Genomic DNA, 27061 nt, shown 5'->3' with positions numbered 1-27061 from the left:
TAGAGGATGAGTTGGAAAAGACCTTCCAGACATTCTCCTCGCCCCACATATAGGACAGCCTGCAGGCCTCGTGGAGCTGAGCAAACCTTTCCTCCACGGCAGAAGTGCAGGCACCAAAGACCAGCTCACTCAGACTGGCCTAAGCCAGTCTGGCAGGTGCCCTTCCTTGGCAGGAGGCCCAGGCCGAAGTCGAAGCCAGTTTGGCTCTGGGTGGGGCTTGTTTTGCAGGAGCTATTACACCAAAGCTGCCCTTATATGGTTGGGAGAGGTGTCCTTAAAAGGAATTTGTATTCTTGAGAAAGGATGAGCCTCAACGTCTCCAATGGCATTTGCTCGCCAAACCCAGGTTAGCGTCTTCAGGGCCTGAAAGAGGATGGCCAAGCAGGACCTTGGGGCCTCTTCCCAGGCCAGCTGCTCTCTGTAGGTGACTGCTCCACTGGGCTATGGTCCATGCAGAAGGCAAGGAGGTCTGACCCACTCTTGAGTGGGAGGTGCCCCTCACTCTGGCAATAGGCTCTGATGAACAGTTAGCTCTCTCTTCAAGACAACATAAGGGCAGGGATGATGGAAACTTCCCTACCTCCCAGATAGGGGCTGGGTCGCACAACAGATGTCTGTCCCTGGGAGGTGATGCTAGGGAATGTATCTAAACCCCAAGGGAATAAAACCCAGTTCTGGTCCATCTCTTCTAATCCTCAAAGAAGGCATTAGTGGCCTTGCTATTCCCAGAAGCTTGTTTAGGAGACAAGGGAGGTGCTATATACACTTCCCAGTTCCCTGGGTTCCATCTAATCTGTTGTAATAAAGAGCCTCTGAAAAACAAGGTCCATAAAATCCCAGCTTCAGCCGCTAAGCTGTCCAGTTAAAATGGCTTCTTCATAAAATTCTGACCTTCAAATAAGCCAGGAAAAAGAATGAGAAAACAAACCAAGGATTTCAGTATAGATATATCATTTTAATATTTAATTTTAAATAAAAATCAAGGCTGGATTGGTTTGGGAGAAAATATCTGATTTGCAGACAATTTTTTTTTTTTAAATCATGAAATTACAAGTCATTGGTGAGAGCAGCCTTCTTACAGAACCTGCTTAGGAAACAGGTGAATCATCTCCCTTCCCTCCTCCCCACCAGGCCTTGGCTCTCCCCAAAACCAAAGGAGGACTACATCTTCCACTGCTTCTTCCCATTTCTACCAAGAGTCAGCCTCTAGCCCCAGACAGGAAGCCCTGTATCAGGTCCAAGCTCCTAAGATAATGAGTGTCCTTTGGTTCCCCACTGAGGATGGGCACATCTGGTCAGAGGAGCCACGAGCAAGGCCACAGGGACAGGAACCTTTGCTTTTCATCTCGTGTAGACAGTTGTCAGGGTTCCCAGGTGCAAACCCCTTATAAACACATCCATAGTCACGGAGGAGAGGAGGAAGGATGGAAACCCTGAGCAGAACCTACCAAGTCCCTCTCCCAGGGGCTCGTCTGCAGAGAAGCCAGCAGTTCTGTTGACCAGTCACTGAGGCCGCAGGGAAGGCTGAGGGCCCCAGCTGGGGAAAGGCTGGTCCTTGGAGAGGTATGAATGTGCAGGTATAAAAGGCAACAAGATCAGCCTTATCTCCTCGCCGTGACTAAGGCACTGAGAGGAAAGAAGGAAGGTAAGAATGGTGAAGATGAGAAGGGAAGGAGAAAGGGTCCCCCGGATCCACTGGCTTAGGAAAGAGAAAAAAACAGGAATGGAGGGGGAGGGGACTGCCATGGGCCCCTTGGCTGTGCAAAGAGGAGCGTCGAGGAGCAGGTAGACCCACGCCAGCATGTCCATTACCCCTAAGGTTCCCCTCACCCTGCTCCAGGGGGGGATGGAAAGCAGGTTGCAGGAGTCAAAGGAACAGAATCACCGAGGGTATTTATTTCCCTGAGCCTGAGGGGTAAGGGCTAAAGAAATAAAGCTTTACATACATGGCAATTTCTCTCCCTTCCTGTCCTGCTCAATCAGCCTATATGCTGACCATCCTGCTGCTGTGAGGGAGAAGAGGGAGGGCTCGGCACTTAAGGGGAGGGTGCAGTTGGCTTAAAATCCCCACTCCTCCGGAGGAAAAAGGAAGCCCGCCTACCGGTTTAGCACTGATGCCCTTTTATCGCCCTCACTCACACCCCTCCCTGTCTCAGGTCTGAATAATCGGGTCCCCCACAGGAAGGAGGAATCTGAGGCTGGGCAGGGCAGAGCAGGGCTGGCCAGGAGAGGCCTCCAGCCGTGGTTTCTGCGCCCTTGTGGACCGCGAGCTAACAGGAGCTGGTCTGCAGGTTGCTCTCCGTAAGCAGGGATGCAATGGAGGAAGGATCGTAGGCATTGTCGAATTCTTCATCTGAGCTCAGCCCTTCGTGTTGGAGGGTTGACTCGGCAGCTGAGCGGGAAGCTTTGCGCCTGAGTCAGAGAGAGAATACTGGTAATGGAGGCAGGTAGATAGAGTGAAATAGCCAGGCTTTTCATGTGAAGGAAACTCCCAATTCTTCTAAGACCTAATGTTACTCCCGAGATCCCCCACTGATCAGAGATGTGGGGAGACAGGGTGCATAAAGGGGGCTGAGATACTAAAACATCATCATACTGGCATCCAGCTAGGAGTAAGAGGCCCCACCTGAGAGCTCCTCCTCTCCTGCAAGGTCAGCTCAGCTGAGCCCATCCCCTTCCCACTCCACTACCCTGAAGGAGCAGGGCCGGGAGAGCAGCCCTACCAGGAGTCCTTTTCCAAGGTTTTGATCCGGGCCTGGAGCTGTTCGTTGACCTCATGCTGCTCCTCCAGCTCACGCTGGGCTTTCTTCCTCAGGCTGTCCAGTCGCTCAATTTCCTCTTCTGCTTCATCCACCTGCCGCTTCAAAGCCTTCACCCGCAGGCTTAGCTGAGCAGGACAAGTCCACATGTCAGGAAAGCACTGGCTGCTACCATGGCCTGAGATTCGCCCCTATAGCAATCTTGACAAGGGATCGTGGCCCCTGGGAAAATGTTGTGACCATGGGCCTAACTTCATGGGTTTGTCTCAGTGTTTAAATGAGTTAACACATGTGTAACACTTAGAAAGAGAAGCGTGCATATCACAGGCACTCAGTACACCTGCTGCTTCTGTGTCCTCTAATCGAGTCCTTCCAGTTGCATCTTGGCCCCTGTACAAGGAAAGCCTAAGTCTGGAAGGCCTACAAGACGGGGCCTCCCTCGGCCTCCAAGCCAAGGCACAGTGTATACTGGCCACACGGCTGCCTGGCCCCGGCAGCGTCCTTACCTGGTCCTTCTGGTCATTGACGTGCTGCCGTTCGTCGTCAATCTGGATGGACAGCTCTTTCACCCTCCGCTCCAGTTTCCGGTTGGTGGACTGCAGAACTGTCTTCTCCCTAAGATGGTGGGGTACGGGGATGTCGATGGCTGTCACCATTTCTAAAGGAACCCTCCCAGTGCCCCCGAGGACTCTTCTCAGTCACAAGCCCCACCATTAGACTGGGGAGGACCCAGGGCAGACCCAAAGACCTGGGGACACAGAGGTCATTCACACTTCAGAATGTCTGCCACTCTCTCTCTCTGCTCTCTCGCAAGAGAAAAGTTCTCCCAAAAGACCAGGCCAGGTTGGCCATGGGTGAGGTGGAAGATGGAAGGAGCCCCAGAGGAGAAGAGCCCAGAGAGAGAGAGGAAGTGTGGGCTCGTGTCACCTCTCTTCAGCCTGCAGCCGCTCCTGCAACTCCCGATTCTGGGACTCAAGCTGAGAGAGGCTGGTGTTGGGCTTCTGGAAGCCTTCTGAGCTGGCCAACCGGCTCTTCAAGTCCTTGTTCTGAGAGGGATAGGAAGCCTCCATGGTTAGCCACTCTCCTTCTGGTCCCTTCCACGGTCATTCTACCCACCTCCTGGGGTCTGTCCCCAAGACTCCCCACCCCCCCCTCACCTGTCTCTCCAGGGAGATTTTGTCACACTCCAGATCCTGCCGAGCGGACCTCTCCTGCATGAGCTCCGTCCTCAGCTGGTCCACCTAGGAGTTGGGTGAGAGGACCCAGACTTGGGGAGAGCTAACGATGAGCCAGCAAGCTGAATCAAATGAGGCTCACTGAACCAGGAATCCCCCACATTCCCGGGTAACTAAGAAATCACAGCCTTTTCAAATGGGAGGAGCCACAGAATTTAAGCAGGGCCTCCTCAGTCCCATCCAGAACTAACATCTGTCCTGAATGGAAGCAGCCGGACCCAGGTCCCAGAGCAGCCCAGGCCACCAGGATTGCTTCCGCCACTCAAATTCCCGGCTTCTTTCCGTCTGAGGAAACCTGCCAACCCTTCCCGAAGCAGGGGAGACCCTGCAGCAGAGCCAGGCATGCACAGATTCTGCAGCCAGCTTCCCCAGATTATGAAAAACGGAGGGTGGAGTGGTTTTTGAGAAGGCCCAGAGGCTTTGTCGTCAGGGGTAGACGCGGATGGGGGTAAGGCGGGGTGGTACCTGGTCCCGGCCGCGGTTCACCCGGTCTGTCAGCAGCTCCACTGTGTTCTTCTCCTCGTCTAACTCTGCCTCCAGTCGTGAGACTTTTTCCTGGGGCAGAGGGACAACAGGTTAATTGTGCCCCAAATGCTGGACACCACACTGCCAAACTCCAACCGGGACCCCCTCCAAGCCCAGCCTCCACAGGCTTTTCTCTCTCACACCCCCATTACCTGTGGGTCCTCGCCCTGCCTGGCCCCACCATGGAGCTGATGCTCGCTGCTGCCAAGGGTGGCGTCGAGGGGAAAGAGTGGGGTCTGCTCTGGGCTCGGCCCCTTGGCAGGATGACAAACCCCAGAATCTATTCCTCAGTGGGGCAGCCCTACTTCCCCAATGGGAAAACAGAGACCAAAGTGCCTGAGCCAAGGGTGAGATGGAGACAGTCGCACCCTGTAGCACCGGGGCACAGACCGGGGGAGGACACCTGAGCCAGGCAGTACCATGTGGGGGCTCAGAGTATGGGCTCGGGGGCCAGCGGCCTGGATGTGGAAATTAGCAGAGCGGCCGTGGGGTTGCTTAACCTTTGTGTGTCCCCGGTTTCCTCATCTGTAAAGCGCGGAGAAGACTCCCTCCCTTACAGGGTGATCCTCAGCATTAAATGAGTCTTAAGTGCTTGGCACACAGCGTAATGCAGAAGTGTTTGCTGCTGCTGCTATTGTTGTTATTATTATTATTGCCAAAGATAGCAAACTGAAGGCCACTATTCTCTCTAAATGGGAGAACTTGCTGCTCAGCAGCTGCCACCTACTGTCGCCACGCGGAAAACTCAGGGTGCGAAGGTCAGTGTTACCATATTTTCCAAATGTATAAAAGAAGCCAGAAATCCAGATTTTATGTGACATCTGTTAAGTTTCTAAACACTGGCGTCTGTTTAATCGAAGCTGTTTAAAACACTGCAGTCAAACAAAACCCATCAGCAGTGGGCTGCCCGTTTTTGGTCCCCCGTGGAGAAAGAAGCTTGGGGTATCCTGGTTCCTTTGCTCACAGAAGTCCCACCTGTGCCAGGACCCAGACCCCTTCCCCCCCACCACCACCACAGGCCAGCCCCCAATGTCCTCACCTCAAGGCCCTTGAGTTGCCGGGTCCTGTCATCCTGGGAGCGTTTTTTGTTCTCTGCCTCTTGCTCCAGCCCCTGCAGCCGCTGGGCCAGCAGCTCCTTGTCCAGGCGGGCTGTGTCCCTGTCGGCCTGGGATTCCTGTAGGGCCTGTCGCAGCCTCTGGACCTGAGCACAAGGGCAAACGCAACAGCTTGGAGAAGTAAGGTGAGGACTGGGGTGGGAACGGTCCACCCCCTGCAGGAAGAAATAATCCACCACTGACATTCTTTACAATTGCCAGAGCATGGTGGTAATAAAAAGCAGGCTATTAGTCCATTTTCTTTATTGTCTTAAAATTCTCTGCACAAAAATTGGAATCATCTGAGGGGTTTTTAGACTACAGGACCCGGGTCCCAGCTCCAAGAATTATGATTTAAATGGTACCGGATGTAGCTCAGGCATTCGGTTTGTTTTTGTTTTTTAATCTCCTCAGGTGACTAATGTGCAGCAATTTGCAAATCCCTGCGCAGCAGACAATGCATCCCCTATTGTCTGTACCTAGGGTGGGCCACTTCCCTCCCTGTCCCCCACCTTAGTATGTCACCCTAAGTGCTTAGACTTAGGGTCCTAGGATCCCTGGGCCATAGGTTAGGAGGCAATGACCTTCAAGCCAAGGGTACTGGGAGGGGTCCCACCCTCCAGCCACTTGAGCTCCTACCTCGTCCTGGAGCCTGCTCAGCCCCCCAGAGTTCTTCTCAGCCTCACTGGCCCACTCCTTGGCCTGGCGCTGGGCATCTGCCACCTCCCGCCGGGACTTTTCCTTGTAGTCCTCCAGCTGGGCTTGCAGTTGCTGCAGGGCTAGCTTAGAGTCGTCTCCAATCTGGCCCATCTGAGACAGAGAGAAAAGAGCCGTTTTCAGCACTGTATCTCTTTACCGCGTGTCTTTGTCCCTTCTCCAGGCCCAGGCTCCCAAGACTCTCCCAGAGCCTCTTTCCTGCCAAAGCTGCCCCCTCTTGCTCTTTCCTGGCCTAGGTCCCTGGTGTGGCTAATAGTAATGTACAGATTGCCTGGGCTCAAATCCTGGCTCTACCACTTACTAGCTGTGCGACCATAGGCAAGTTACCTGCCCTCTCTGGGTCTCAGTTTCTCTCCCATCTGTAAAATGGGGAACCGACCTCAAAAAAGTGTTGGGAGAATTACCTTAGTTAATTATGTAAAGTATTTACAACAGCTCTTGATACAAAGTAAACCTTAAATGACCTTATTTCAGCAAACCCAAAGTACCCATAAATGTCAGGTGTACCACTAAGAAAGAAAAGTCTGCCAATTTGAGTATGACATGCCATCAATTAATCATAAGACAAAACTCCACTGCAGCGAGGATAAAATGTGCATTCTAGAATTGATGAATTATAGTGGGCGTCTGCTCTAGTTTTATAAAGTAAGAGATGAGAAGGACAACCTTACCCCCCAAAAAAACAATGTATTTCTTTTTCTTCCTTTCTCCCTCCCCTCCCCCAAATATAAAATTCTCCCAATGCAGATTCTTCTGTTTAGGTCTGACAGACTTTTAAGGGAGAATCCCAGGAGATATTCTCTAAGGACCAAGACCATCAAGGAATGGGATGTGGGGGAAAGGGGAGCGGGGGGGAGGGGGTGGCAGGTGGCCTCAGTTGGTTAGAACAGGTGCTGGTAACGCCAAGGTTGCCTGTTCAATCCCCGCATAGGCCACCGTGAGTTGCGCCCTCAATAAATAAATAAATAAATAAATAAACAAACAAGTAAAGTAATGTTAAAACAAAAACCCCTGAAGGGAGGTAGAAAGGATGTGACTCTCTGAAGGCTTGACCTTGGCCTCCCCAACAATGAAGTTGAGGAAAGCGAAGAGCACACATTCTGACCCACATCCCCCCCCCCCCCCCCCCCCCCGCAGGCTTCTGTACCCCACCTCCTTGTTCAGTCGCTCCACCGTCTTGTCCAGCAAGCGCTTCTGCTCCTCCAGCTCTGCCTTGCCCCGCCGGAGGGCCTCCCGCTGCTTGCCCTCCTCCTCCAGGGCCCGGCTCAGTGCGTGTTGCTCCTGCCCCATGCGGGCCAGCCCCCGCTGGGCCTCATCCAGCCTTGCCTCCAGGGCGCGCTTGGCTGCTGCCAGGCTCCCTTCCTCTTCCTGGGCAGCGTTCAGGGCCTCCTCTAGCCGCTGCTTCTCTGCCTGGGAGAGGGGGTTGGACTGAGCGGAGGCAAAGCTCGGGCTCTGGCCACGTGGAGGTGAGTCGATGGGAGAGCGGAGGACAGATGTGTATGAAAAGGGGGGACAGTGCACACAGGCTCGGAGGAAGCGGCAAGAAATGAAGACACGGAGAACGGAGCAAAGGATGGGAGGGAGAGATAAAAGTACCAGTGCCAAGCCTGGGACCGTCACACCAACACACACTCCGGGAAAGAAACCCAAGGTGAACGGAGGGTTTGGGGAGGCAGAGAACCACACTAAGGGCAGAATAAAAGTGATGGCTGGGTATTCAGCCAGGGACTACAGGAGAAAGCCCCCCCCCAACCGCCCTGCCCCCTCCCCCTCCCCCCCCACCAGCCACCCGCCCCACCTCCACCCCCCTGAGGAAGCCAACCACGTCCCCAAGAGCACTGACCTCCAGCCGCTGCACCTTGTCCCGAAGCCGTGCCTCCGCCACTTCCCCACCCTCCGCCAGGCCTCGCGCCTCTTTTAGTTGCTGCTCCAGACCCAGGATGCGCCGTCGGAATTCGTCATTTTCCTCCTGGGTCTCCCGAAGCGTCGTTTCCACTGCTGCCCGACGTTGCCCCAGCACTGCCGCCTCTGCCTCCGCTGCCATCTGAGCCTGCGTCCGTTCAGGGAGCGGTGGCTCAGACCCCAGGGCTCCAAGTCACAAGCCACTCCCAGGAAAGCCACCCCACCGAGTGCCAGCAGCCAGAGGCTTCCCTCCGAACCCCACCCCTACAGAGACGCAGTGGGTGTCACCACGTACAGCCCGGCCTCCCCCTGCCACATCCTGGCTGCTTTAACCACACACCTGGGTCCAAGGATCGGGTCTGTACATACCCATGATAGGTACTTTTCCACGCCCTCTGGCTCCTCAGCCCTCCAGACCCCTGAGCCTCCACCTCCTAAGCCCTGTGCCCACTCCCCTTGCCTTGGAAGCCTCTTCACAGTCCTGTCTCAGTTGCTGGAGGGTCTTATGTAGCTGGACGTTCTGCTGTTCCAGCCCCCGGCCTCGATCAGCCTCGACCCTCAGCTGCTTCTCCAACTCCCGCTCCCGCTGTCGCCCAGCCACCTCCTGGCTCTGCCGCTCTGCCTGCACCTCCTTAAGTTCCTCCTGTGTCCGATGCAGCTCCTGGAAGGGAAGGGGAGCGGTGGAAGGGCAGAGCCAGCCTGGGATACCAGAATGTGGAGAAACTGAATTCTCATGCATCGCAGGGATGTAAAATGGTGTGGCTACCTGGGAAAGCAGTTTGGCAGTTTCTCAAAAAGTTAACCATAGAGTTACCACTTGACCCAGCAATTCTACTCCCAGGTATACGCCCAAGAGAACAGAAAACACATGTTCACAACAAACTTAAACACAAATGTTCACAGCAGCATTCATCATTACAGCTAAATTAGAGAAACAACCCAAATGCCCATCAACTGGTGAACAGGTAAGCAAATGCGGTATGTCCACATAGTGGAATATTATTCAGTGATAAAAAAGTAACCAAGTCCTGATAAATGCTACAACCTTGAAAAGCACTGGATAGGTGAAAGAAATCAGACATGAAAGGCCACATCTTATAGGAATCCAATTAAAGGAAATGTCCAGAATCAGTAAATCCATAGAGACAGAAAATAGATTAGTGGTTGCCAGGGGCTGGGGCAGGGTGACTGCTAATGGATACGGGGGTTCCTGTTGGGATGATGAAATGTTCTGGCATTAGATGGTGGTGATGGTTGTACAACTTCGTGAATATACTAAAAATCAGTCAATCTGTACACTTGAAAATGGGTGAATTTTATGGTACATGAAATAAATGTCCATCAAAAAAAAAGTATTTGGAGTGAGAGTAGATGAGGGTATGGCTGACAAAGGATTGGCTGTGAAAAGAAAGAAAGAGAGAGGGGAAGAAAGAAAGAAAGAAAGAGAGAGAGAGAGCGAGAGAGAGAGAGAAAGAAAGAAAGAAAAGAAAGAAAGAAAGGAAAGAAAAGAAAGGAAATGTTGAAAACCAAAATATGTGCCACAGTAAACACTGGTGCTGCTCTGATTTCTTTCTTTTTCTTTTTTTAATTAAAATGGGAATTCTGGTTCTGATTCTTTAGCTATTAGCTACTTCTGAAATTCAGAAAGTGTGCTCGCTTTGGCAGCACATATACTGAAATTCAGAAAGTACCGTAATTAGGCTGAAAGATTATATAATATTTAGTGAGTCTTCAATGTCCAATACTAACAACACTAATTACAAAGAAAAAGAAAACTAGCCCAGGGTATGGTCTACATTGGACTGGGTTAGTTTCTTTTCCTAATGCATACATTGTTTATTGACTAAATATTTGACAAAATACATGTAAGGTATAAGGTAAATGAAACACTAATTATGACTTCTTAGTTCTTTAGCTTAATCCAGCATAACACGGCAACTGAGATTGCCCAGGTTTACTGCATTAGCTAATCCAGCGAACAGACTTCAGGCTGTCCTTGATATTGGTTCACTTCATAACAATGTAATAAAAATTTAAGAGTACTTTTGATTTCACAACCACCAAAGTCTAGTTGCTTAACATTTATTTATGGTTTTCTCCACCAAATATTTTGTGTAAATCCAGGCTTTTATTTGTCTGGAAAATCAACATTCAATGCTATATGTCTTCACTCATTTAAAAACATAATTACCTTGATTACAATTAGGCCATCTTACAATAAAGGCATGATAAACAAGCAGTGACTAATTAATACTTGTTAACTGAGCACCTACTATACATATAGCACTTGATTCCAGCACAGTGAATCAAAGAAATGGAGACCTAGAAGGATCCTCAGGAGGCCATACATGCCAGTTCCCCATAATTAATGAAAATATTTTCTATATGTCTAAATAACCAAAAATAATGAGTTGCTTTCTTGTCCTTCATAAACTAGTACCAGGAATATGAAGTAGTTATTTGTGTGTTCACTTAAATGTGATGCCCTTTATCATTTATAAAATATTTACGCATGATAAACCATTTAATTCTCTGTGTCTAGATTCTATACTCTCTAAGCAGCTTTCAAATTACCATTTGGCTTCCCATGTAGGTCAGCTGGCCACACCAGTGCAAGTATGCCAGCCCACGTGATGACAATTCTCATTATAAGTGAACAAACTGGCATTCTAACTGTAAATGTTTGTTTCATAGAAGCAGTTAAAGAGGACCCTCCGAGAACAGAGCAACTCTTGCTATGCTGATCGAGTTAGGATTCTGAGCTTGCAAAAATGACCCCACACATCCACCTAAATTCCACTACCCCTGAGGTCTCTTGGGAGGCAGCCAGCAGCCTCTGGCTATAACTCAACCTGGCCACTGAAAGCCCTTTCCAATGGAAACTTCTAGACTCAAGAAGACCCACCCTGCTGGTCCCAGTGTGTGCTGGGAAGAGATGAGGCTGAGCAGTTCATGTGGGGTCTGAAAACCAAGCACATGGGAGTGTGAAGGCCCTCGTGGATAGGTGAGGCAGGTGCCATCACCCCAACCTGCCCTTCTGCCCCCCAACTCCCAAGTACCTTCTTGAGCTCCTCCACCTGGCGAGAATCTGCAGCACCAGCTCGGGCCTGCCCTAATTCCCTTTGCAAGAACTCTATCTTCTCCCCAAGCTCCTCTTCCATCTCCTCCTTCTCCATCCGCAGCTGCAGAAGTCTGAGCCCAGACAGGCGAATCAAAAGGGAAAGGGAACAAGGTCAGGCCAGCTGCCTGGGAGAGGTTAGCAGGACGGTGACAACCACCTCTCTGGAGGCCAATCCCCTGGGCACTCAGCTCTCAGGAGGGAGGGAGGAAGGCAGATGTGAACAAGAGCAGTCTGAGGAACCGGAAGGAGAGAACATGGCATGTGGCATGGCGGGAAAGGAAGTGGGGCACGCATGAGAATCACGGATAAGCATTCCTGGGAGAGCACCAGGGTCCTTACTCCTGCTTGGTAGCTCGAAGCTCCTCCTTGTTCTTCTGGAACAAGCTCTGCCAATGCCCTGTCTCCTCTGAGGTCTCCTCCAGCTCCCGCTGTAGCCCCCGCACCAGGGCGGACATCTTCTGCTTCTCAGCCTCTAAGACTGCATGGTCCTAGGAAGGGGAGAGTCGGGGGGCAGGAGGTTCATAGGGAAGAGCTCGCTTCAAACCAAAGCGTGAGTGTGTAAAACGGGAGGCTCAGGCCCAGAGGGCACCATGCCAGCTGCACGCTCGACATGGTACCTGGTACGAGCTAGCAGAAGGCTCTCTCCCCAAGTCACAGCCCACCCCTCTGTCATCTACAGGAAGCCTCCCCGTGGGCCTCTGGTCACGCACCCTCATTGCTTCTGACATGCATTCCCTCCCTCGGCCCTTGTCCTGACCAAGGTTTTCATTACTCTCACGGGTGTCTTTTAGGGGGAGTTCCAGTTACGACCGTGAAACATCCCAAAATTCCAAGACCTCAAGGCAGCCCCCTTCCTGGGGGTGCCCTCTTCTCCTGGCCCCTGCATGTGTCACATGCCTGGGTTGCGTCTTGCATGCTCCTCCGAAGCTGCTCTGCGTCCCGCTGGTACTGCTGCCGGATACGGTCCACCTCCTGGTCACGGGAGGCCACCTCCTCCTTCAGGGCCCCCTTCAGGGCTGTCAGCTCACGCTCCCGCAGCCTCAGCTGATCCTCTATCCTCTGTTTCCCCTCCAAGACCTCTTCCAGAAGTTCCCGGGTCTCTAACAGGTCCTGGGGAAAGTCAAGGTCAAGGACAGAGTGACTATATGAGGATCTACCTGTCTATTCGATCAAAAAATATTTATTGAGCACCTTGCATCTGTTAGGCATGATGCCAGGTACTCTCCGGCCTCCAAGATGCCTCATTAGGATAAAGGAAACCAACATTCTGGGCTCTAGTCCCACCCCGCCATTGGATGTGTCTGAAAGCACACTAACGGGTACCCGTAATCACTTACTACTCCCTGGACTTTGGGGAAACTGGAGATGTAGATTTGAGGCTCTAGCTGAAAGGAAGCAGAGTCTGGGGTACCCAACCCGACTCCCTACCTTCATTATCACCTCCTTAGCAGGCTCAGGACCCTGGGCCTGTTTCAGCTTGTCCTGCATCTCCATCACCTGGGCCTCCAGCCCATGTCGCAGCCTCTCATTTTGGTCCAGAAGGAGCTTCATGTTCTGAAGACTGACAATGTATAATAGATAATGTTACTGAGCATTGTGTCAGGCAGTTTTCTGAACACTTTACATATGTTACTTCATTTAAATCTTAGCGAGGCCTCCCCTTAGCGACTGCCTTACTTAATATTGTAACCTGCTCCCCCATAATCCCAGCCCTCCTGATCTGCTGTAACTTACTCTACTTATCACCTTCTCACATATGACAGATTTACCTACAGAATAGGTTTATTGTTTAGGTTTATTGCTTATGGTCCGTTCCCCCCTTACTAGAAACTACGCTTCCAGAGAGCAGGGCTCTTCATCTGCGTGGTTCACTGCTGTACCCCAGCAATCGGTGCTTATCATACATCGTTTATTGCAAAATCACCTGCTGAATGCATGACTACAGACTTACAATGATCCTGTGAGGTAGGTGCTATTATTAACCCCATTTTACAGATGAAGAACCTGACACACAGGCTAACCAGGTAGCCTAACTCATGCACTATCACCATTATTGACAAAGAAGGTAAAGAGAGAGGGCCTGTCTATCTTTCAACCATCTCTGTCTGTCCCTTCCAGCTTCTGGAGAGTTCCCCCGGTCTCCTTCAGCCCTGGGGCAGCCTCTAACTCTTTATTGAGTCTAATTTTTGTAGGAGGTGCTGTCCTGGGTCATGTGTAATAATGACAGCCACCCCACCCCACCCCATGCACCATCAGCTGTGCTCACTCCTTGGTGCTTTGCTGGGCCTCCCCCATCTTCCTCCCGAGCAGCTCCTGCAGACGGCTGCACTCTTCCATCTTCTCCTCCAGTTGCCGCTCCAGCACAGCCCGGGATGGGTCTAGCTTCTGCCGTTTCTGGAAAAGGAGAGGAGAGTAAAACGGGCAGAGAATAGGGAAAGCCTCTGAGAAGGACATGGGGTCATGGAAATGTCTCACTGTGATGGCTTCAAATACATCCACAAATCCTTTGACATTCTTTTCAAAAGGTAAGTGAAGCCTCTCCCCTTGGACCGAGGGACTCTCTTCTAACAAATATAAAAAGGGGCAAGTGCCGTGTAGCTTCGGAGACTAGGTCATAAAAAGACATTGCAGCTGCCTCCTCACCTTCTAATTTGTTTCACTCACTCTGGAGGAAGGAAGGTAGTAGCTACCATATTGTGAGGACACTCACGCGGCCCTATGAAGAGGTCCACACAGAAAGCAACTGAGGCCTCCAACCAACAGCCACTGAGTAAGTCATTTTAGAAGTAGATCCTCCAACTCCAATCAAGTCTTCCTGTGACTGTAGCCCCTGCCAATACCTTGACTGGAACCTCAGAAAAGACCCCGAGCCAGAACTGCCCAGCTAAGCTGCTCCCAAATTCTGGGCCCTCAGACACTGAGAGAGGTTTGCATTAAGCTGTTCAGTTTTGAGATAATTTATTACACAGCAATGGATAACTAATACAGTACCATTATTATCCCCACTTTACAGTTCAGGAAACAGGGGCTTAGAACCCTTCAAGAACTTGCCCGAGGTCAGTTACACAGCCAACAACTAAAGGTCCCAGGATTTGAACTTCGTTAGTTTGACTCCACAGCTCACCATTTAACTATTACACTGCTTTCCAGGAAACAAGGGGAGTGACAAGCCAACATTTCTGAGCACCAACTATATACCGTGTTTCCCCAAAACTAAGACCTAGCCGGACGATCAGCTCTAATGTGTCTTTTGGAGCAAAAATTAATATAAGACTCCATATTATATTATATTATATTAGACCCAGTCTTATATTATAGTAAAATAAAACTGGGTCTTATATTAATTTTTGCTCCAAATGACGCATTAGAGCTGATTGTACGGCTAGGTCTTATTTTCGGGGAAACATGGTACAGGCAACATTATAAGAGTCGGAAGCAGCATTTTAAAGGGAGGAGGGGGACAGCGGGGGTACATAGGCTTTAGAACAAGACTGACCTAGATTTTTAAATTTCTTCTCCGCAGCTTACTACTTTGAGCAATTCACTTAACCCCTCTGATCTTCAATCTTCTCCTCATAAGAGGCCAGGATGCCTACCTTCCAGGGTCACTGTAATTATTACACATGACCCAGGACAGCACCTCCTACAAAAATTATACTCAATAAATGACAGCTACTATTATCACCATCATTATTAGGATGATGAAAAGAACTGAGGTAAGTAATTTGTTCAAGATTTATACAGCGAGTAAGCGGCAGAACCAGAATGGGAACCGCCAAAAGAAACGGAATGGAAAGTAGCTGGACCCCTGATGGATGTGCTTCTCATGTCTCAGCTCCAGAGAAGCCCAGAAGTCCTTGCTGGGACCAGCACACACTCTTGTCTCGTCTCACAGGACCCCGGAGTGCTCGTTCCATTGCTTGGAGGCATCAGCCTAAGCCAAGTTTTCCCCCTGTGGTCCTTCCTCCTTCCAGCACCTCTAACCTCTCCTCACCTTCACCTCTTCATCCAGCTTTTGCTGCAGTTCCTCCACTTTTCGGGTGAGTTCGCCCTGCCCTGCCAAGGTCTTAGAAGAACCGGAAGCAGCCATCTGTCAGAGACATGGGGTAGTGGGGAGGAAGTTAGTCCCTATTCAGATCTGGAGGCCCAAACAGCCCTGACCCTGACCTTGCTCCCACCATGAGAAGGCCACTCACCACCAAAGGCTGCAGCTGCTCCAGCACCAAACTGACCTTCCTCCCTACAGAGCTTTCACTTTCTGGGCTTCTGGAGGATAGAAGGACAAAAGCAAAGGTTAGGGGAAAACAGAGGAAGCAGAGATGAAGAAAGAGCAGGGAGGATGGGGAAGAAAGCCAGAAGGGAAAGAGAGATGTGCGACTCCGCCATTGGAAGTCCCCACTCACCCCTCCCTCAGGATGCCATAGATGGTGGCCTTCAGGTGGCCCACACTGCCTGGTGGGGCTGCCTCCTGCTGGTCTCGGAGAAGGTCTGGCGTTGACTTGAACTACAAGAAAAGCAAACCCAAAGGAACAGAAAAAATAAGCCAGAAGCGTGTGTAGGGTTCAGAGGGAGAAGAAGGGGCAATTGGGGGACCAGGCCCTTCGAGCATGACGAGGGAGCCTGAAGTGGGGTAAAGAGGCAACACCGCTGAGGCCTGAGCCAGAGGTCAGGAAGGGGTCCAAGCCAATACACCTGTCATCACTGTCCCAAACCCGAGCTTTCTCAACAAGCAGCTCTCCCCCACTTGTGAGATGCGTTGCAAGTAATTTGTCACTACTGACAGTTAATGTACTCGAGTTTGTAGATGATTTACTTCTAGAATGGGCTTAACTTTGTCTCGGGGTACAATCGCTCCCCCACTTGCATTCCTGAGTGAGAGACAAATGTGGGAGTTTTGGCAAGAGCACCAGACAGCTGCTCATAGCCCCCAAGCCTCCTTACGTGGGCCGCAGACCTAGCACATACTAGCGAGGCACTTAATGGCTGGGCATTGACAAGGAACTGGCCATGCCCGTGAATGGTGATTTCATAGTTTGTTCCATTTCCTTTAGATTTTTGCCCTTGGAAATCTTGCACACGTGGATAGAAAACATGGAGGACAAAAGGTAGAGACTCTGCTCTCGGTCATTGGACCAGCAAGGGGTCCCAGGGCAGGTGGGTCAGGGCTGATGACAGGGGGCCTGGGTGTGGCAGCGGCAGAGGGGCGGGGTCTGACCTGCAGCACGGAGGGTTCGGGTGTCCTCCCTCGTGGTTCCTCAAAACTCTGAAGGACCCAGTCGTGGGTCTGTCGGGACCGGCTGAAGCCACTGGGAGGGCTCTGGCTCTGGGCCGGCTGTTTCAAGCTGCCCAGGTGGCTGTCATGCTTTGTGCTAGGGCTCCAGGGGGTGGGGGACCTGCGCTCCCGTTCCTCGAGGGTGTCCCGCGGGAGCCGGTTGTCCAGACTCTGACTCCGCTTCCGCTGCTCAGGAGCCAGTGAACGCATGCGGCGGCCAGTGCGGCCCCGGGCCTGGCCCCCAAAGCGACTATCAAACTTGCTGATGAGCGAGTCCACTGAAGACAGGGGAGCAGTGTCGATGGTGTCCCCTGGGGAAGCTCCCTGGGGGGCCAGCTCCAGCAGGCTGGCGCTCCTGTTGCCCGGAACCATGGGGGCAGGGCCTGTCAGTGAGGCCTGGGACTGAGAGCGGAGGAGCCTAGTGCTCCAGCTGGACCCGGGCTCCTCATCAGACAAGCTGTCCTGTGAGCGGCCAAGAAACTCCCTGGCCCGAGTGTAGGGCTTCTCAGGGAGTTCGGAGTCGGAGCTCGGAGCTCCCGGGGCCCCGCGATTGTTGGCCTCCTTGATTTGGACCCCAAACGAGTCACCACCACCTTTCTCCCCACTGTTGAGCACCACAAAGGGCTGGCCAGCGATGCCCTGCACGCGCACAGCGACCCCGTAGGTGTTGGCTCTCGCATCCTTAGCCGGGCGTCGCCCCCCGTGACGGAGGGTGCCCATCTCCGTAGCACCCTCTGGCTCTGTGATGAAGCGAATCTGGACTCCGTGGTCTACAGGGCCTCGGGGCTCGGTCATGGTGAAACCCTGCTCCATGGGGGGGAGGGGTCCTAGAAGATGAAGAAAAATGTAAACTGAGGGACTACAAGTAGAAACTCCGAAACCGCCATCTACCCTGCGCTCGGGAGGATGATGGTCTTGTCAGTTCCTTCTACATAAAAGCAGCGGTTCTCACGCGTGATCTGAGCAGCAGAAGCACCCCCAAGGGCCTGTTGAAACAGATTGCGGGACCCACCCCCAGGGTTTCTCATTCTGTAGGTCTGGGGTGGGTGGGGCCTGAGAATGTACAGTCTCCAGGCTCCCAGGTGGTGCTGACATTGCTGGTCTAGGGACCACACTTGAGACACACTAACCCAGAAGAATCCCTTTCCTCTGATACAGTCCTGGGAGTTTGGTTTTGTCCATTTAAAGATTTTGTTTGATCTTCATACATATACCACCCTGTGCCTCCCCAACCCCAGTGAAGGCAGAAACCGACCCCTACCTAACACACCTCCACCCCAATGGAGCAAAGGGGACTCCGCTCCCATAGCTCGTTTCAAATACAGAAGACTTCGAAGGCATGCCATCCCACCTCTGGGAGGATGCCTGTGGATTAGAGGAACCTAGGGCTGGGGGCACAGATGGGGAAGTAACTGGCTGTCTACTGTGTATCTTTTTGTCCCTTTTGAATTTGGAACTATGTAACAATGTATTGCCTATTCAAAAAAAAGTGTAAATAACATAGAAGAGTGCCAGTCCAAGGGGTCCCAGGACAGGCAGACTTGTCCCACCTGAGAGCCAGAGCCACGACCACCCACCCACAGGCCATCTCCCCAGGTCCACATTGCCCAAGCTTGGAATCAGCAAATGGAATGTATTTCAGGTTTGCTCTGGCTCCTGGGCCTCGGAGAAGAGTGCTTCTCCTCCAAGCAAATGAGGACTGCAGCTTCCCAAGCCTTTCTGCTAATCTCCACCGGAGCCTAGCACCAACCTGGAGGGGGAGCCTCTACTGTGCCAGACACACAAATATACCCAGCTCAATCTCCCTGTGGAGCTCTGGGCCAAGGAAACTTGGCAAGGCCCCTTTCAGGGATTGTACAAAGGCTAGGAGGCCCAGGAAACCGATGAGAGGGGGAGGGAGGCCCGAGGTCCAGGTGAGAAAGGGCTTGGTGGGGGAAAGAGTCTCCTGCAGGAGGAAGAGCATTCCTAGCATTCCAGGCCCTTCCCCTCCAGAGAAAGTAACCAGGAGGGAGGAGCCCCTATTGCCAAAAAAGAAAAAAATCCTCAAGGCCTTTTTTAGTGTTGAGACTCCATTCTAAAACGATGAAAGCAATGGAGACAGCCCACCCAAATTTTACCCGAGAATCTCAAGAGGCTCATGAACACCTTAAAGCCCACCCATGAGCCTCAGGACTGCTGTCTTCCGCTATTTAGGCATTGGGGAGCACCTTAACCAATCTCTTAATCTGATACCCCAAACAGCAGGGTATTAACTTGGTGGGGCCCTATGTTGGAATTCAAGTAAGAAATGGGACCACGAAGGAAGCCACAAGGCAAAGGGGTAAGTTTTCCAAACCACTCATCCAGCAGAAGAGGCGCTGGACTAGAGTCAGCATCTGGCTTGGCATCCCAGCTCTGCCCTTCACTTGATGTATACAACCTTAGGCAAATCACAACTTTTCTGAGCCTCTGTTTCCTCATCTTTAAAATGGGTATGATGACAGTCCCTCACAAGGTAATTACCTGTGAGAATTAGACAATTACATGGATGTACACAACATCCATGTAAAATTTTTCAAGTTGTACACTTAAGATTTTGCATTTTATTGACTTAGGTTCTAGGTTAATTAAAACAATGACGAGACATTAAACATAAACACACCTGGCAGCACGTGGCTGTCACACAGCCAACTGGTTACCCTGCACAGGCTCTGCACCTTCCAACAGGCCCTTCCTGGCTTCAGCTGGTGCATAGAAGGACGTCACTTCCTCAGAGAAGCCTTCCCCGACTACTCTTTCCCACAAACTAGGTCAGAACCGTGTCATATACTCTACAGTTGCCCTTCCGTGAGTTTGCCTCAGCTTATTTCTATATATTTATCAGAGTGATGATTTGTTTCCGGTCTGTCTCCCCCACTGGATTATAAGCGAAGATGGTGGCTCTCAGCTGACTCCTGTGTCCCCAGGGCCTGGCACATAGTAGATAAATATTTGTTAAAGGTTGGATCCTGGACCAGGGCAGACTCGCACAGAAGATTTGCCAGAGGATCCCTCAGAGCCCTTTCTCATTTGCGCCACTAATGAGACCTTCTCCTGGCCTGGACTCGCCCCCCCCAGTCAGTCATAATTTTGGAACCAGATGTGCCTAGACTGCCAGCTCTCCAAAATCACATGAGTTATTCATGCTGCAGCTCTCCCCTGTCAGTACATCCACTGCTCTCCCAGATCCAGGTCACGACGTTCCCAGGCTCCGCTTGGCACAGTGCACGGCCTCTTGCTCCCCCAGGAGCACCAAGCTGGTCAGGGGCAGCAAGGAATGCACCCCCAGGTCCCAGTGACTCCCTAACCTCCACCACCTCCAGTCCCAGGACATGTGGGTCAGGGGCCAGGAGGACTGAAGGAATCTTTGGGGTGGGTCAGAAAGCAGGGCTCTAAATGATTCAACATGGAAAACCCGAAACCTATCCGCCTTCAGTTACAGAGAACAGCGGGGCGGGGCCAGGAAGCAGGCAGCTCCAAGGTCTTGCCTAAGGCCCAGAGGCAGGTAAACAGTGACCTAGCGCCAGGCAACATGGAGTCCAGAGCCTTCGCTCCCACCAGATGTCTGACCCTGCTTTTCCCTCCCCTGGCATGTGCCCAAGCCGCTCCTCACCAACTGGACTCCGGGAAAAGACCAGGCCACAAGTGAATTCAGCTTCATCTGTCTGCCTCTGCCAGTCCTGCCTACAAGCTGGGGGAGGACACTGCACCTGTACCAAACAGCCACTTCTCCCTGAGTTACTCATTAGCTTGCCCTGCCCCAATTCCATCACCTCTGGCCCAGCCATAGCGTCTGGCTTCCAACTAGGAGTGACAGGGTCCCTGGACTCCTGGCAGGAAGTGGGGGTGGGGTGGTTTCGGCGTGTGGAGGAAGAACTGATATACATACACAGGGCCGGGCAATATGCTAGATGCTACATAACTGGCGGATTTAGAAAATGGGAGAACTGGAGGTCGAGATGAGACTCCCCTCGGAGGTAACAAGAAGGGCACATGGTCAAAATAGAAAAGGACAGCTCAGCGACCTTGATCATTTGGCTCCCATTTTCTCAATAGAGTTACAGAGATAAGAAGGTCCCCCATGGATCCAGAAAGAAACACCCAAGTGGAGTGCTGGCTCGGTCCACTGTAAAAGCCGAAACCTGAGAGCCAGGCTAGAGCTGCCTGGCCAGTGGCGGAAGAAAACACAATCAGGAACTGGGCCCCAGCAAACTGGCTGGACTGGTTTGAGAGGCAAGGGGAAGGGGAGGGCCAGGGAGATTCCACTAGCAGCTTGCAAAGCAGACACGAGAAATTCCACACCAGAGGAGGCAGAGGGGCAAAACCATGGGCAGGGACTCTGTCCAGCCTAGAAGCCGACGCCAAGGCTCTGAAGGAGGAGGCACAGGATAGAGAGGGAGCAGGCGGGAGCAGATGCACAAAAACAATGATTGACAGGCTGTGTGTGACAGGAAGACCTGGTCTCCCTCTGCCCCTCCCTCCCAAAGATGCATTCCTGATCCCACACTAACTTTGGCCACCTCCCTGGTCCTTCGTTTTCCCCTGTTTTCCCCTTCCCCACTGGTAGAGAAGCAGCCCTACGTCCCTCCTCACCTCCCACAGAGGTGAAGGCAGCAGGTCAGCCTGGAGAAGGCAGGAAGGGTTCTAGGAAGCCAGAATCCTCTTAGGGTCAGGCAAATCTCTGGATTAGCAGTCCCCTAGTGCCAGCCCCCCACTCCCAAATATCCAGGATGAAAGAAGAGGTGCAGAGGCACCTGCAGGCAGCCTGTCTACAACATAGCGGTTACTAATTATTTCCCAATTATAACCACTTTCCTCAGGCAGGGCATCAAAGGGGCTGAGCTAAGGCTGGCTCTGGTTCCCTTACCTGCCTAAGGCAAGGGAATCTCCCTCACAAGTCTTGTCGGGGCCCCAGTGTGCACCTCCCATCTAGCTGGAGACTTGGAGGTGGTAACTCCTCTGGTCTTGTGGTCCCCTGAGGAGTCCTGCCTATTTCCTGCACCACTCGTGTCCACTGCCTGTCTGACAGCCATCATGGTCCAGGAGTCAGCGATGCCTGGTGGTGTTTCAGGGAATAATGGGGATCTTTGAAGAGGCTTCAAGGAAATTGGTTAGGCTCCCAAACCTCACCCAATGGCTCCATCTAGAACCACAGAAGAAAGTACGTGTGTTTTGGGGGGGAGGGTTTGACATGAGGCCCCAGAAAGAGGCTTCATCAGAAAGAAACAGTTCTAGATATTTTGTAGGCCTAGGGATCTTTGCTTCCTCATATCTCTCCCTTGGAGAGTACTGTTTCAAGAGGAAGAAGGAAACATTTTCCCTAGCATGCAAGCCTTAAACAGTTTCACACCTAGCAAAGAGACTGCCCTACCCTCTTGTTCGGCCCCTCAGCGTCTCTTATTTGCAACTGTCGTCACCTGTAGGTGAATGGTTAGAGATTCCACACCTCAGATCCATCTCAAAGCCAGGAGGGAGGCTGTCAGCACCAGCTAGACTGGCAGTCAGGGGGCAGAACCTCAGGGCACAGCAGCTCTCCACGCCCTCCCCCTTATGCCTCTGAACCTGGCAGCAGTTCCCTTCCACCAACTGAGACGAACTCCTTCCCCCCACCACCCCAGTCTCCTAGAGAAATTCTGCCCCTGGGACCGGCCTCTGACCCCAAGAGAGATCCTGGCCCTGAGCCGCTTTCATGCCCTGGGAATAGCCTTAGTCTCAGGTGCCCCTCACCTGGCACCTTCGAGTGAGAGTCAGCCCTTACTCAGGACTCCCGCCCTACCTTCACCTCTCGTCTTCTCCTCTCTGATACAGCACCTGTGCCTGGAGGGAGGTATCTCGGATCGCCTCTCGCCCCTCAGGGGTTACACCTGAGGGCCCGCTTGCCTCTCAGGTGTCCTTGCCCCCGCTCGGTTCACTCACCCCAGCCGGGCTCGGCGCTCCCGAGCTCGGGTTCGGGTTCGGGTTCGGGTTCGGGCTCCGGCTCCGGCAGAGCTGCATGCGCGGCTCCCAGGCCCTCCCCCTCCGTCCCTCCGCACTCCCTCCTTCTTTCTCCCCCTCCCACCAACCTGTTACTCCCCTTTGGAGCTCCACCCCCGTTGGCCGTCATCACCCGCCCCGCCTTAGCCTTCTTCTGGTTGGTCCGTTTCCCGCGAGGGGCGGGGCCGCCACCGCGAGGACCGGGACCCGGGGTCGCCAGCCGGGGTGGGCGGGAGGTGCAGGCCGGGTCACGTGGGCCGGCGGGCGATGGAGCGCCTGGGCGGGGCGGCGAGGGGCAGCAGGAGGCCATTTTGGGGGCCACGCGAGACGTCCCCCCTCCCCGACCCCGGGAGCCGCCCGCCAGAGCATCCTCTGGCCTCAGCTGGAAATAGCCCCCCCACCCTCCGCCGCCCCCGGTGTTCTCAGCCCGAATCTCTGTCCAGAGCCCTTTCAGCCCTTCACCTACCTCCGCATAAACCGGATGACTCTTCTGTCACTTCTGCAGAAAACATCTGTCTCTCCATGTCAGAGCCTCCTCCACCTCACTTCGTCTCCTTTTCCCCCAACCTGAGCCAGAATCCCAATTTAGGATTCTCTTGCCCATCCCCTGGCCTCCACAAATCATTTTCCAGCCTGGTACCTTTTTCACCATCGTAATCACCTTCCAAATTACAGCATTTAATCTTAAAAATCATATTCATCGTTTGTCTCTCGTCCTACCGTAAGCTCCGCCAGGGCAAGGATCTCTCCGGTTTTGTTCCTTGATCTATCGCAAACGCCTGAAACGGGGACTGGCACGTACTGGGCGCTGAGTCTGTCAAATGAATGAACGGGAATGGGGTGAAGTTTATGTTGAAGGGGGATGTCATTTTACATCGAATAAGAATGAGCCTCGTTCTGAACGGAAGGGGACTCAAGCCCAAATTGTTAACGCACCTTCTAAAAAGTGGGAAAATTGATCCCAGTCTCCAGAAGAGTAAGATCAGGCAGGGGCCTCAGCAAACAAGGGGCTCCTACTCTCTGTGGTTAAACAGCACGGCTGTTAAAGCTGACTCCCTAGGTCGTAACCGTTGAGATAGGGGAAAAGCAGATTGGTTTAGCTTATGTCGCCGGGCCCTGGATGTTGTTCTCAATTATTTATTCAACAGATATTTACTGTGGACCTATTCAGGGTTGAAGAGGAAATCTTTTTTTTTTTTTTTTTTTTAGGCATCTTACATGCAGCTGACAGTCGGGTTCGTTCGCGGGAGCTATTTCCTTACCCTCCCCCCCAGCCTTCAGTGGCTAGGTGTGGGTCCTGGAGGGTAAAGTCCGCCTACTAGTTTCTTGGCTCCGATGCAAAGTCTCTGCATTCCAAGGGAAGCACTTCTATCAAGGTTAGAGTCCTCAAACCAGCCAATGTCCTGGGGAGGAACTGCAACGAAAGGTGTGGGGGTGGGGATCGGAAGATGGGTAGGCCTCCAGCACTGTTACCTCCAGACCGCGGGGGTGGGGTTTCTTAAGAGATTTTTTTTTTTTTTTTTTTGGAAATGTGAGATTGTTGAGTTGACCCAGATATTGGAAAAGTGGAAACGCCTCAACTCTCCTGGGTAACACCTTAATAATTAGGATACTTAGCGCATTTGTAGTAAATACAAAGTAAGAGTGGTGAAGGAGTCACCCCACCCCAGCACGCTGAACATAGACGACAAAGCAAATCCAGGAGGCCTCTGAGTCATAGTCCTGTCATCTGTTCCTCAAGGAAACAGCCTCATTCAGAAGGACATCATCAGGCACAGGTGGCAAAGGTGACACCGCGGTCTTTCCCCAGAGTGCGTGGTCCCCGTCCTTAAGAAATGCTACAGTTTGGCAAAAATCGGCCAGTTTATAAATATGGCAACGGGACAAAATTTGAGCAAATATCATATCCAGAAAGAAGAAACAAATAACATGGATATAAATGCAAGAGGGTAATTTTATTTTTGGGAAATAGTGGAACGGGGAAAGTTCTAGGCAAACTGGAGATTTCATCGAAGAAGTGAATTTGGAGCCCAATTTGTTTTAAATTCTTTCCTCACGTCTTTCCTGTGTTCTCCAAGACTATCACGAGGTCCACTAACAACTCTACTGAAACTTATCTCAAAGATCACCTCTTAAGCGGGGGCCAGTTCCTACATGGAGCAGCAACGAAGGATACACAGGAAGAGTCATTAAAGATAGATGACCGAAAGGTGGTGATATCGTTGGCTGAGACTGAAAGGGCAGGAGACAGAAGGGTTTGGAGAGGACCCAGGAAAGGAAGCGTATAATAAACCAACTTTGGAATTTGCTATCTTGGAGAAGTAGGCAGGACACACACACACACACACACACACACACACACAGAGTCTAGTAAATGATGTTTAGAAGAGAATTTAGGGGTTGAGATGAATCTAAGTATTATCCTCATAGATGTGAAAGTTTGCAAAGAGGACCGAAGGAAAAACCTTGAGAAATATGGAACAGATTGGGGTGGGGGGAAGTGATGGAGCATTCAGGGGCATATGTGGGAAAGACCGTGGAAAAGAGATGTTCCAATAGGAAAAGAGACTGGACTTGGGCACTTAAAAGTTGATCTTCCAGATGTCAGTTTCGGCTGTGCTGTAGACCTTCTGCTCAGACTGTGATAACAAATATATCAGCAAAAGAGGAGGAGAAAGGGTACCTTGACTAAGAAAAACAGGGTGGAAGAAAGAGGAAGTTTTACGTTTGTTTTGTTTTGCTTTTAGGAAGGAGAGAGTTGGTTATATTTTGAGACTAAGCCCGAAGAGTGAGCGAGAGTCAAGAAATGAAAGGGTCACCTGAAATTAATATAAAATTTTATGTCAACAATAATTGAAAAATACATGTTTAAAGTTAATAATAATAATAATAATAATAATGATGATAATAAAAGGGAGAGAGAGAGAACAGTCAAAGCCTGGACCTACAGGGAAAGGTAAAATCTATATTCTAGAACTTAAATTGGGAGACCGGGTATGAAAGAGTTACGAGAGTTGAGGAAGTGGAGTCAGACAACTTTAGGTCATAGGACTCCTGAACCTGCCAAAGAAAAGAGTGCTTCTGAGGGCTGGAGACATCGGAGACAAGTTTTGGAACTGTTGGAATCATCTGCAAGCCTAACAAAGGATATGATAGGTACCAAATGAATGGCACGAATGAAATGCTCCCAGAAAGTCCTTTTCAACTAGAATTCGGGTGGTATCCAATCTGGGCCTTGAAAGGAAATGAGTAGTTGAAAGCAAAGGAAGAATAAAGGCAAGAAAACGTGCAAAAGGTTCTTTTACCAAGATGTCCTGGGGTAGGAAAGTGTCATGTTTGTTGTGGGAACTGGAAGGCGCTCCCAGAGGTTGGGCAAACAGACAGGGGAGTAGTGGGAAATGAGACAGAAAGGTAGAATCTAGGATAGATTATGCAAGGCCTTGAATATCAGACTGTGGGCTTTTGGGGTGGATAATGGAGAGCCATCGAAGGTTTTTGAGCAAGAAGGTGGCAGTGCTTCCGAAGGTTAACCTAGGTCAGTATAATCCATGCAGTGACAAAGTGACATAGTGAGCTCCACATAGAGTGGGGCAAAAGGAGGGAAAAGAAAGGGACCATTCCCCGCCATGTCCTTCTAGTACATTACTCATCATTTCTTTCTCAAGCTTTGTTTACAAACACTTTGCTCTTCAACAGAAATAATAATATATCATTATACTATCGCTTGGGGCTTTTCCTGGTTGACTAAAATTTCTGTTATGTGCGTTGTTAGGGAAGATAAGACGTGGTCACTTGATATACTCACCTGAAATACTTCACATGTCAGGATCTCCCAGAGTCCCCCAAAGATATTTCATTCTTTCTGACCCTTATTCTTTTCCTCAGTTTGACTAGGGAGGTGGAGCCACAGAGATTCTACGAGTGGACAACACTGATTGAGAGAGCTGAGTCAGGAGTCAAGAGACCAATACAATTCTAACCAAGTCTCTGAATATCCTTGGAATTCAGTTTCCTCTGAGAAATTAAGAGATCCTGAATTCCATAATTGCATTGTTTCCTTTGGGCTTCTGGCGGGAGAAGTGGGGGCAGGGGGAGTCATGTTCTGTCTTCCAGCTTCTCCTTTTATCATTGATTGGCTGGGAACATGAGTAAGTGTAACCATATCTGATACAGAGCTGGGTGACTGTTTGGGACAAAGAATTCCAAACAAACTTTTCAGCCTAATCAGAGTCACTCCCTGACAAGGGAAAGACTCATCCCAAAGCTCCTGGTCTCCCCACAGCCTTTGACCCCTTTATCATCCCAGCTGCCCCACCCCTAATGCTCTGAGCAACTAAATTACAGTAGCACTTTAGTCCCCAGTGAGCGTTCAGAATAAGGGTAGCATTTAAAAGAAAAAAAGAGCAAGAAAGATACATAGTTCCAGTTCCAATGGAAATGAAAAA

General features: G+C 51.3%; 1 protein-coding gene across 3 annotated transcripts; it reads right to left on the bottom strand.

The window, feature by feature from the left end:
• Positions 1-934: 934 nt before the first annotated feature.
• CGN (cingulin) lies at positions 935-23102 on the bottom strand. Of its 3 annotated transcripts, none has more exons than XM_019740020.2 (21): positions 22560-22670; positions 16569-17452; positions 15757-15857; positions 15550-15619; positions 15348-15443; positions 13620-13747; positions 12782-12914; positions 12251-12463; positions 11693-11841; positions 11292-11424; positions 8693-8893; positions 8174-8380; positions 7483-7740; positions 6253-6423; positions 5559-5720; positions 4460-4549; positions 3917-4000; positions 3687-3805; positions 3266-3374; positions 2724-2887; positions 935-2412 (listed from the first exon to the last, which is right to left on the bottom strand). In XM_019740020.2, exons 2-21 carry the CDS (start codon positions 17436-17438, stop codon positions 2271-2273), a joined length of 3600 nt encoding a protein of 1199 aa, XP_019595579.2. In that variant the 5' UTR covers positions 17439-17452; positions 22560-22670; the 3' UTR covers positions 935-2270. The 3 variants fall into 3 exon arrangements, with proteins under 3 accessions (XP_019595579.2, XP_019595578.2, XP_019595580.2); XM_019740019.2 differs by lacking the exon at positions 22560-22670 and adding an exon at positions 23083-23102 and having other exon boundaries at positions 2130-2412; XM_019740021.2 differs by lacking the exon at positions 22560-22670 and adding an exon at positions 20257-20376 and having other exon boundaries at positions 2130-2412.
• Positions 23103-27061: the final 3959 nt, after the last annotated feature.

The sequence above is a fragment of the Rhinolophus sinicus genome, linkage group LG14 (genome assembly GCF_036562045.2).
Source record: "Rhinolophus sinicus isolate RSC01 linkage group LG14, ASM3656204v1, whole genome shotgun sequence".
NCBI lineage: Eukaryota > Metazoa > Chordata > Mammalia > Chiroptera > Rhinolophidae > Rhinolophus > Rhinolophus sinicus.
Note: the sequence above shows the minus strand (reverse complement) of the source record. Positions and strands in the feature narration are given on the sequence as shown.

Coding starts and splice junctions, on each gene's coding strand:
- CGN (XM_019740019.2), bottom strand. CDS start 17,438: ATGGAGCAGGGTTTCACCATGACCGAGCCCCGAGGCCCTGTAGACCAC. Junction 15,444..15,549: donor AGCAGCTGCAGCCTTTGGTG/GTGAGTGGCCTT, acceptor TGTCTCTGACAG/ATGGCTGCTTCCGGTTCTTC. Junction 12,915..13,619: donor GCCCAGCAAAGCACCAAGGA/GTGAGCACAGCT, acceptor ATACATTGTCAG/TCTTCAGAACATGAAGCTCC.